This window comes from Lepidochelys kempii, chromosome 4 (genome assembly GCF_965140265.1).
Source record: "Lepidochelys kempii isolate rLepKem1 chromosome 4, rLepKem1.hap2, whole genome shotgun sequence".
NCBI lineage: Eukaryota > Metazoa > Chordata > Testudines > Cheloniidae > Lepidochelys > Lepidochelys kempii.
In genome coordinates this window covers 55488769-55500769 of record NC_133259.1, presented here as the reverse complement: position 1 = coordinate 55500769, position 12001 = coordinate 55488769, and the positions used below count along the sequence as shown (strand labels likewise).

General features: G+C 44.9%; 1 protein-coding gene across 9 annotated transcripts in view; it reads right to left on the bottom strand.

Moving 5' to 3' along the window:
• Window positions 1–12001, bottom strand: part of ARHGAP10 (Rho GTPase activating protein 10) — a 266272-nt gene that overhangs the window by 177323 nt on the left and 76948 nt on the right. The window contains exon 1 of one of the 9 annotated variants that reach the window (XM_073341322.1): window positions 2942–3041. The exons of the other annotated variants lie outside the window; for them this stretch is intronic. Coding sequence (XP_073197423.1) covers window positions 2942–2972 — 31 coding nt within the window. The 5' untranslated portion in view covers window positions 2973–3041. Of the gene's footprint in view, window positions 1–2941; window positions 3042–12001 lie in introns of those variants that run through there. 9 annotated transcript variants of the gene reach the window in all.

The window sequence follows — 12001 nt, the reverse complement described above, 5'->3', positions numbered from 1 at the left end:
CAAAAGCCACATATTTTCAGATCCCTTTCCTCTTACATTCCCTTCCTCTCACATCTCTCACCAGATTCCTATTCTCCCCTCCACCTTACACTTCTCTTCCACTCCCCACCCAGTTTGTGCGACAGAACCATTCTAGTTGATCCCACAGTGCTGGGTTTTTCTCCCATGAATGGTGCTACAACTATGCATTCTCCCTTCAACATCAAGACTCGGGGGCGGGGAAGGGGGTGGCAGGCACAGACCGACATCACGAATACTCCCACACCTTGGGAAAGGGGAAGGCATTTTCAAATTAAAATGCAACCTGTTAGCTGCAGGGGTGCATGTAATGTAGAAAGCGTGGACAACATAAGTTCAGATGCTTCTTTGTTACAAGCAGCTTGGGACAAAATATGGCACGATTTACAAATTGAGAATAAAGTCCACCTCACTATTTGTCTGATCCAGAAAACTAGAACTGAAAGTAGGAGTCACGATGTTGCATTGAATTAATGGAACAAGGGTATAAAAATAATTTAGTATTGTTGAGCTACGGGTGATGGGAACCAGCTATGTAGTGATGCCTTCTCTACAGCTCCTTCTCTTTGCCCTTTGGCCCAGATGCTGAAGACTTCAAATACCAAGACTGGGAAAAAGAATGCATATCATCCCATCACTAATGGCAAGTCCTCAAAGGTTAATAAAACCAAAGGCTACGTTAAGTTTTTTGCACTGCCCCCTGTGCTCTGTCAAGTCCCTCTAAGAAGGGCTCTAGAGCTGCAGACAGAGTCCCACTGGAGCATTCTGCCATGGAGTAGGTTGGATTATAGGTTGAGTATGAGTAAGCATGGGATTTGTGCCCATCATCTCTACAAGGACAGACTGAAGAGATAACAAAATCTCTGTGACAGGGCTTTAAGGGCCAGGAGGCCTGGGCTAGTCAGCTCCACTTGTATCATAATTACATGTCTCCCAGTTTTAGGAGGCTGGATTAATTGGGGTCAGGTGACAACCCGAAACACCTTGACCTCATAAAAGAGCTGAGAAATCAGTTTGGAGGAGGAACCAAGAGAGCAAGTTGGGCTCCTGTGGAAGGCCCTGAAGTAGTGTCTGGAGGACCCCTGGAAAGCAACCTGGAAATCAGTGGACTATCCCAGAGTGGAGAAGATAGAAAGGTAGCCCAAAAGGGACAGACTCTGAGGGGACTCTAGGGAAGAAGACTAAGAGTCAGGGCTCTATCCCAGTGCCAGAGACTTAAAGGTAATCCAGAAGGGACTAGGAACTGAGCCTAGAGGGTGGGCTAAAGAAGAGCCCAAGAGGAGCAGAAGAACTTTTGGTTGTTTGGACTTTTGTTATCCAAGAAGGGAATTGAACTCAGTTATCCGGTCAGAGGTCTGAGACATGTGAATCCCTGGGAAAGTAAGAAAACCCAGGTGAGGAGAAAGTGAGGCAAGAAGCCCCTGCAGCACCATGCTCAGCCAGCTGGGCGGGGGAGGGGGGAGAGAGTTTACAGGACAGGCATGCCCTATGGTAACCTCTATCTCCCAAACTTTATATTAGGGATGCTAAATCCTTTAAAGACTGACAGAGGGAAAAAGTGCAGCGTGAACAAAACAATCACAGTACAGATTGGTTATTTGTAGTCCCCGTTGCTGGGCACAGTGATTAATCACCACAAAGTGATCTAATAATGTGTAAACCTCTGCACAAGCCATGGAATTGGTGGGGAGGAGAGGGGAAGACAAGGACATAACTGGGAAAGAACCAATCATTATTTCCAGAAGGGGGGTGACAACTAGAGAGAGAGAGATTCTGATCTACAGAAAGGATGTTTGAATTAAATGATTCAACAGGCTGCAGGAGACAAAGCATACAAGCATTGTTGACATAAGGCTTTTAATTCTATTTAGTCAATAGACTGTCACCACAAGATTTACCCCATCTCAAGAAGGTTTGCCTAGAATCCAGCACTGTCTCATTTTATTCTGTTAATTTATGTTAAAATTCATTTATATTTTTCTTTCCTATGCCAAATAAATCTTTTCCTAACATACTTGGATTTTGTTTCTGTGATAGGAGACAGTCACTGGGGACAGTTGTTCCCTGGAAACAAAATGGAAACTTTGCCCCTCTCACCTCCCAGAGAGGTCTGAGGCTAGGTGACAGGCTTGAGCACTCAGTTATAGACATGGGTATGGAGAGCTATTCCCAAGGCACTGGACTCAGGACACTGAACGTAGTCAGCTCAGCATGGGGAAAACCTGAAGACCATGATCAGGGACAGCTTAGTGCAGGATTTATTTGAGGCTTGAAGGGGCAAACATTTTAATCCTGTCTGGAAATCATTAGGCAATCAGTTCACCCTTCTAAAATCAGGAAAAACAAAGTTGTTGATGTAATTACCACAAATACTATAGAACTCTATAAAAATATATGGTGACTCCAGAAACAAAAAGTGGCAATCCACCCCCATACACACATATAGTACTGTGTTATTAAACAACAACATGCAGTATTTAAACCATAAGTTACAAGCTTCATAGACACTAACTCTCAGATATACATTTCCTTGCATCCTGTGCTAGGAAAAGCACTTTGCTAATCTGAATATATCCCGTATATCCCTAGTTGTTAATACCCAGATATTTTATGATTTGGTAGAGAAATACATCTCAGTTCTGTTTCATAAAACAAGCTTCCTTTATATGGAAACATTCTACTGCTATAACTTCAAATAAGAAGCAGTATCTTGGGTTTATAGCACCTGTGCCTCAAAGGACCCCCCCAGAGTATTTCACAACCGCATGGGACCAGGGGCTGTGAGTTATATGGGCCCGTGATGCCCTTGCTCCAGCAAATTCAGGGCACGGGAGTCCAGCTCCACCAATGTTCGGGGCCGGGTCTCTCCCCTGGCCCCGCCTGCCGCCCCATGCACCTCCCCCGGAACGTAGCCCGGCCCCACCTGCCAGCTCCAAGAGCCTCTCCTGGAGCATCCTTGCCTGTGCCCTTGACAGCTGCCCTGCCGCTCCATGCTGAGCTCCCTCGCTGGCTGCTGCCAGTTACAAAAGGGAGAGGCACCGCCACCTGCGGAAGGAGGAGGCGGCGCACATGTGATGGCAGCCCTTTCCCTCCCTCCCCCGGCACCCACCACAAGGGAAGCAAAGGGGCTTCCTGGATCTGAGAGGGGGCCCAGCCCCTAGGACAGAGGTGGTCAAACTACAGCCCACGGGACCATCCTGCCCGGCCCCTGAGCTCCTGGCCAGGGAGGCTAGCCCCCGGCCCCTCCCTCACTATCCCACACCCCCCCCCCCAGCCTCAGCACGCCGCTCCTGCTGGGCAGCGCAGGCGGCATGGCTGGCTCCAGCAAGATAGTGGGGCTGCGAGCTCCTGCCGCTCTGAGCAGCATGGTAAGGGGGTGGGGAGCGGGGGAGTTGGATGGGGCGGAGGTTCTGGGTGGGGGAGGCGGTCAGGGGACGGGGAACAGGGGGGGTTGGATAGGCATGGGAGTCACGGGGGGGCCTGTCTGAGGGCAGGGGTGTGGATAGGGGTCGGGGCAGTTAGGGGACAGGGAGCCGGGGCGGTTGGATAGGGGGTGGGGTCCTGGGGGGGGCGGTTAGGGGACAAGGAGCAGGGGGTCGGATGGGTCAGGAGTTCTGAGGGGGGCAGTCGGGGGGTAGGAAGTGGGAGGGGGCAGATAAGGGGTGGAGGCTAGGCCATTTGGGGAGGCACAACCTCCCCTACCCGGCCCTCCATAGGAGTTTCACAATGCCAATGTGGCTCCCGAGCCAAAAAGTTTGCCCACCCCTGCCCTAGGAGCACATGCAGTGATTGTGCTGGATGAGTGTGCTGCCTGCAGGGCGAGAGCTGGGGGGACTGTGGAGTCCTCCTCTCTGGCCCCAGCCCCAGGGCAGCCTGCTGCGCCCCAAACTCCTCATCTCCAACCCACCCCAGAGCCTGCACCCCCAGCCAGAGCCCTCATCCCCCGCACCCCAACCCTCTGCCCCAGCACTGAGCCCCCTCCTACACCATGAACCCCTCATCCCTGGCCCCACACCCCAACCCTCTGTCATACCCCTGAGCCCCCTCCCACACCCCAAACCCCTCATCCCCAGCCCCACCCCAGAGCCCTCATCCCCCCGCACACCCCCACATTGTGCAATATAGGGAAACTGTTAAATGCTTATTGTTTCCAGTCCATTTTTACATTATTTTAAAAAATAGAAGGCGGGTGTGGAGGAGTGGGGCAGGACTTGGACCCATTCTGAGCACAACCAGAAATTATACAAACCTGCCACCCCTGCATGGGACTAATCCTACACGGTGCCTCAAATCTTTCAATATTGTCTTGAAGGCCAAAGGGAAATGAGGTCACTGAGCAAATTGCAAGTTCTGGTCCCGTTAACAATGCACCAGGAATTCAGGAAGGTAGAATGCAAAGACTTTACTCATTATAATTTTCCCAGCAGTATAGCATGATGATGACAGGAGGAAACATGCAGAGACCAGGAAGAGAGTTGTATGTTGCTGAAAGTCACTGCTACCATCTAATGGGAAAACAGGAAAAAACAAGCAACATCTCTAGACATCACTGTTTAAAACCATTTGGTGAGAGGTGTCAAATATCAAAATATCAGTATTAGGACCAAGACAGTTTTAATTATGATAGATTGCCAGCAAAAATCAGAGTTAAGGTTGCATCAGAGAATTGTGTGTAAGCAGGGAAAGAATGGGAATATCTGCTAAATGTTTTACTGCGGGAAAAAATTAAAACAACCTAACAGAATCGACCACTGGACGGCTTTTCATTTTCTGTGTAGCTGAAACTTGTATAGAAATAATGTATTCTAAAATACTGGGGGAAAAGAGACAGATGTTTCTGAAATTAGGTCCCTGGTGTCTCACTTTTTTTTTTTTTAAATAGTTTTGCGAAGTGTACAAATGGAGATTCTACACTAAGCTTCTGATGTAGGTTACAGTATACCTAAAATTTTCACACATAACGCCTATATTTTTCCAGTTTACTGTTCTAGAAAATACTGTTCTATCTCATAACTGATTTAAGCTGTGCCAGTTTGGAAGCACCCCATGAACACTATGACAACACTGCTTTCTAGGCAGTGACCTGTCTACATATGACACCAGATTCCAATGGCTCCATTTACTCTAATGTCAACAGGGACTTCAGAGTCACCAATCTGAAGTGCTGCGTTAAGTAATGACAATGTTCTCTGCTAGGTAATGTCCTAGGTCTTCTATACATGACAGCACATTCACACCAAGTTGCAAAAGCCACATTAAATCTAAGTTTTCATAGTCAAAAACAAACTATAATCTCTAGTGGTTCACTACATCATTATTCTTTGCAAGGAATTGTATTACCTGCTTTTTATTTTACATCACCAATTTATGCAGGTTCTTTAAAACATAAGGCAATTCACACATCAAAAAACAACTACCTTCGTTTAATGTTAGTTAAGGTTGTGTTGTTCTACCTTAATAACATTTTCCTCAGATGCTGAAAGGGCACCACATACCAGCTGTGGTAGCTCAGCAACCACACTTCTGTTTCTCTGCCTACAACAATAATACAAAACTCGAACTCTTCTTACTCCTTCTTCAAGACACCGAAGGCTTCACAATTGACATACAGCCTTAACGCCAACAGACATACAAGGACATATTAAAAGTAATAATTTTTATTTTCTTCTTGTAAGATCTGCTTCTCTTTTTGGATTTCTTAAACACAGGTTTTGTGTTTGCTTCAAGACTCTTTAAAATGCAACAAATTTAATAGAAATTGCCTAGACAACAAATACAATCCAATTTTTGTTAATTACCTTATGACAAACTTAGGATAGTCACAAACAAATATTAATTCCTCTCACTTCTCACAAAACAGAAAAGGTTTTAAAAAAATTCAAAGTCAGCCCGTCAATCCCAATAAGTTTGCAAGTGAAAACATGTTTGCTGCTTATTAAAGAAAAACAAAATATTTGGCATTAGATTGAAGTTTCTTTACGTCAAGAGGGGATATTTCTCATGAAGAAAATAGTTTCACATATAAAGACATTTTTCTTGCTGGATTAATATCCTTTTATAGACAGTACTATTCTCAGAACAGGACTTTTAAGATGTTAACAACCATGTTTTTAAAAAGTTGATGTATCCCACTATCAACAAAAGTACCCATCAAATTGAAAATCCAGAAACCACAGTATTTAAGAAGAAACACTAACGTAACTCAGGTGTAAATAGCGGATTTAACAACAGTTTACTGGCTAACTATGTGTTTCTTTTTAAATGGATGACAGTTTGAATGTTTGATTCTGCTGCATCTAAAACCCCAAACATTGCCGCCTGATGCTAATAACATGAGAGGCTGGAAATGAAAGTCTAGAAACAAGAGAAATTGCCTAGTCTATTTTCACTGTCCAACCTGAGAGAACTACAGAAAATAAACAGCATAAATAGTGAAAAGAACATCCGATATCAAAATTTATTAATTCTTAGTTACCTAAAGACACAATAGGAACAATGTCTCTAACAGGAACTAGCTAGTGCTAAAAAGGGTGGGCTATCATGATGGAAGAGATCTATCTGTAAGTAGCTATATGCATCACATGCCAAATTCTATTTTGGTTTATTTTCTGTATTTTTAATTAAAAACAAATGGTATTTCTAACAGTTGCATAATTAAGATATACTATCAGCTTCAATGCATCTTGAAGTCATTAACAGTGCTGTAGACTTGCAGACTTTCATGGTGGAAAAAGTTATGATTTCAAATGATAGAAACTAAGAAATATTTTGCATATTTATGAAAATATATATATACTATATTCGCTAAATATTCTGCTCTGTAGAGGCTTGTTTAGACTTGCATATTTTGATTATTGGAGGGAAAAGATAATGTGTACACTACGTTTTGGTACTTGCCCAACTAATTAACACCTGGAAGAAGTCAGCTGCAAAATCATATGATGTATGAGGAAACTGCTGCATTGAAATCTAGCAAAACAATCAGGTTACCCTGTCTATAAACAATTCAACAGGAATTTTAAACTCTGAGATAAATGGGACAACAGGAATAGCAGGGTAAATTACTTTTGATGAATCATGTAAGAACTGGAGCATATTATATACAGTAGAATCTCAGAGTTACATACACCTGGGGAATGAAGTTTGTTTGTAACTCTGAAATGTTGGTAACTTTGAACAAAACATTATGGTTATTCTTTCAAAAGTTTACAGTTGAACATTGACTTAATACAGCTTTGAAACTTTACTATGCAGAGAAAAATGCTAATCCTAACCCGCCACACCAATCTGCTTCCCCCATTTCCCCTGCCCCACCCCACCCCACACGCCTTGCCCTACCCCACTGCAGGCACTCACCGTTGTATAGGAAACAGGATGGTGGCCATGCAGGGGGCCCAGCACACAGAAGAGGAAGATGGTCAGCACTAGGACCCAGGAGGCAATGAGCTGGAGAGGCCACCCTCCCTCACCCAGCAGGAGAAGTGCGTCCGTCCCATCCCCTCCGCTTGTCACCCAAGCCCTGACTGCAGGAAAAGGGGCCAAGCGAGCTGGAAACGTTCCAGGGGCGAGGCATGAGAGCAACAGAGCCCTCCTTCCCCCGGCAGGCCAAGCAGAACAAGCCCTGGGCAGCTTGGCGCTCACAGAAGAGCAGTAGGGGGAAGAGCAGTGGCACTTGACCCCATGAGACCCCCCCATGCCTCACCTCTGTTGGAGGGAGCAATGTCCACTTCCCCCCCACAAAACTACACCCATGTGTGTGGCTGACAAGTCAGTTCGTAACTCTGGCGTTCGTATGTCTGAGGTTCTACTGTCCTGAAATTTTTAAAATGAGATTAAATAATTAAACACAGACAGAGGCATACCCTGCTGGAACAAAACCAGCTAAGTTTTTAAGTATACAGTTTGAAGTGCTCGCACTCCTTTAGAAAAGTGCATAAGTTGTACAAAATTATTAACCCTACATATTATCTGTATACACAGCAGGCTCTCCACTTAGTCATCAATGATAGCAGCATATCTAATTGGGATTTAATACCCTGCAAGCAATAATACACAAAAATAAAATATGAAAATGGAGTTTTTAAGCACGATTCCATTTATAACAATCTGACGCTTCATACTACAGAACTGTGTTAGGAAGAAATTTGCCAGAGACACTACAGCAAAGTCAATTTGATCCCATGTTCACTGTGTATTGACAAGGGTAGGCTGAAAGCAAAGGAGGGATGGGAAGACAAAGATACACATTGCAAGGGAGCAAACATGCAATAACCTTCCCTTTTTTAGTAGTGTGTGTGTGTGATTACATAATGAAGTTCCACTTTGTGAAAAAACATTATTTTATTTGCCTTACAGTACAGAGATGTAAATCCTCCGAAGCAATAAGGCCCCCCCTGCATCCAAAAAAAAAATTAAGTAAAATAAGATAATTACTATATGGTATAATAACAAAGTAACAAACTGTCTGGCACAGGCAAATCCTTAAAATGTGCTTCCAAGGCTACTCTCAGCCACACAGCACCGGATGGTCTCTAGTAAATGGCCTTGGATCAGGCTTCTCAAAATCAGCAGATAATCTGCCCACTTCCCTCCTGTACCCTGGTGGTAGCATTTCCCCCCTACATCTTGCAGATATTATACAAACTACAACATGCAGCAACAGGAACATTTGGCTCACCAAGATCAAGTCTTTTCATAGGACATCACCACCAGCCCTTTAATCTACCTAAGGCACATTTCACAGTCATCCTGCACCTGTTCAGGTGATAGTTAAATCTTTCCTTACTAGTATCCAGGTGCCCAGTGTCTGACTTCATGAGCCAGGAGAGCAACTAACTCTCCCTCCCTCCCTCCCCCCTGTGCGTTCATGTTATGCACTGAATGATGCAGGGGTTCTGCTGGAGTGGAGGGGAGGGAAGGGGGAAAAGTGATCATGTAGCTAGAGTCTGTACCATAACAAACACATATATACAAGGAGGCAGAACTAGTGTTTCACTGGCAACCTTAAATCAGGTATTTCTGCCTTTTCAGTGTTTGACTTTTCAAACTTAAATACCATTCTTTTAATGTTGCTTATTTGTATACAATTTCCCAGTTTGTTTGTTTAAGGTAAAATCAAAAAAAAATTCTATAACGTATAAATGTAAGAACCTTGCATCATGAGCAGGATTTGAACAATGAGCCTTCCAGCCTGCAGCACAGACTTCTACCCCTTTAGCTCCAGGACTAACTTGATTACTTGGTGGCAGCAGCAGAAGGCTGTTGTCCTAGGAAAGGAGTCAGGCTATGTGGGCTCTGTATGGCTCCCTCTACCAGGGGATGGTAAAGGGAATCTGCCTAACACAGCAGATTGCAGGTTTTTCCCAGCGCAATGTTGTCATCTTGGCATTATGTGCCCAAACTTAAAATTCTCATGTTCAGTTATTAATTTTGGCATGTTTCCAAAATCTTACCTGATTTCTGCAAGCAAGAGAAGGGAAATGGCCGTTTTCCACATTTTATCTCTCAGCAAAACCTAAACAGAATTTTACAGGCCAAAGAAAAGGCACTTATCTAGAATGACCAATTTTTCCACCTACTTAATTACAAATGTCTGCTGCAAACAATGGAGATATTAATGCTTCCAAAAAGAGGTAACAAAAATATTTTATATTGGAAAGTGTTAGGCAGCCAAAACATAGGAATTGCTACCTGCTCCCCCTATAATAAATACACACACACTTAAATTACCTTTAAAATGTATTCAGTTCAAGAGATGTTTTCAAATACCCTATAAAGATGTATATCAAGAAATCTGCTGAGATTACAACATTAAACATATTGTATGTATATGAATAAACCCCTTAAAAAAAAAAAAGAAGTCATTCAAAACAGGTTTTCCTCCTTCAGAACAGCATACATCTGAAAATAGTGTCAGCTGTATGGAGCCACTTCCTATCAAGGAATCTTTTGCATGTGAAGACAAAGCCAACAAGAAGATCAAACTTGCAACATACTCTGAAATATTAAGACAATTGTACATGTCAAAACATGAACTCAACATTCCGGCATATTTACAGTTACAGAGTACTAGGCCACATCTGCTGAACTTTAAGTGTTATACTAAAGCCACAAAGGATCAGAGACTAAGTTATATTTCCACCCATTCCCCCCATTCATTTGATCCACGAAAGTTAAGCAGATTTCCTCCAATACCCAGAGAAAGAACCTAGATGATATAATTTCACTCTCTGCCTCATCCTTAAGAGAGATGGAATCCAAGCAGACATAGGAAACTGAAGTATTACACAAGCGAGGAATTCAGAGATTAGCAAAATCATTGCCCAGTGCCCCACCTCCACAAAAGGCTACATTTTCTCTCAACACTTCAGATTTTAAATGTATATATAACTGACTGCCTAATGTGTCACTGTTTGGAAGAACCTCAGATCCAACTGCAAACTGCTCTGGCTGAGGTGATCTCTGCCTCAGATGAGTACCTCTGATTAAACTTTAGGTTTGTCAATCTATTTCAAAGACCTCTACATCTAGTCCTCTCCATGGGGGAATGAGATACCCAGTATAAGGCTTTTGAAGGGTTGAGGGAATCCTAGGGTATACCTACACTACCTGGGACCTGGATCGACAGGCAGTGATCGATCCAGTGGTGATCGATTTATTGTATCTAGTCTAGATGCGATAAATCGACCTCTGAGTGCTCTCCCATCGATTCCTGTACTCCACCGCCACTAGAGGTGCATGCAGAGTCAACAGGGGAGTGGCAGCAGTCAAGCCACTGTAGTGAAGACACTGCGGTGAGTAGGTCTAAGTACTTCGACTTCAGCTACATTATTCACATAGCTGAAGTTGCGTAACTTAGATCGATCCTCCCCCCGTGTAGACCAGGGCGTAGAGTGGATCAGTAACAGGTAGGACACAAGAGAAGAGTAAATCAAACAGTTTAACTGAGGTCTTGTCTTCACATGACATTAGGGTGCATCATCATATCACACACTAACTGGCTGTGTGGACCCTTCTGCCACACACTAAAAGTTCCTTCAAACAGGACTAAGTCAACATGTATTTGGGAACTTTCAGTGCATGCAAGCAGTATCTATGCAACCAGTTGCAGTGTAACACACAAGTACACGCTTAAGTTGACCACATGCTTTGGCTGGGACAGTCCTTTTTTTAAGTCCTGTACCAGCTGTCCCAACTTTTTTTCCCCAAAAGGAAGAATTTGTCCTGTTTACTCTTGGTGACTTGATCAGTTGGCAATAGGGTTGCCAACTTTCTAACTGCACAAAATCAAACATTTTTGCCCTGCCCTGCCACTTCCCCGAGGCCCCGCCCCCATTCACTCCACCATCCCTCACTCTCCCCCACCCACACTCACTTTCACTGGGCTGGGGCAGTAGGTTAGGGTGCAGGAAGGGGTGAGGGCTCCATCTGGGGGTGCGGCTCTGGGGTGGGGCCATAAATGAGGGGTTCATGGTGTGGGAAGGGGCTCCAGGTTGGGGTATGTGAGGGAGTAAGGGCTCCAGCTGGGGGTTAGGATGCAGGGTGCGAGCCCCAGGAGAGAGTTACGGTGTGGGAGGGGGTCCCAACCTGGGGCAGGGGGTTGGGGTATGGGAGGGGGTTTGAGGTACAGGCTCCAGCCAGGCGGTGTTTACCTCAGGAGGTTCCCAGTTGGAAGTGCAGCAGGGCTAAGGCAGGCTCCCTGCCTGCTCTGGCTCTGCGCTGCTCCCGGAAGCAGCCGGCATGTCCGACTCCTAGGCAGAGGCATGGCTACGGGGCTCAGTACGCTGCCCGTGCCTACAGGTGCCACCCCTGCAGCTCCCATTGGCAAGAGGAAACAGGGCAAATGCCCACTTTTATCAAAAAAGTGGGGTGCAGCGCAGAGGGGGCAAGCAAAGATGCCAACCCTCCCGCAAGAGGGAGGTAGGGGTGGGGGGAGGGAGCAGGGTTCCAGCAACCGAGCAACAGCCTCTTGAGGGGGCCTTCT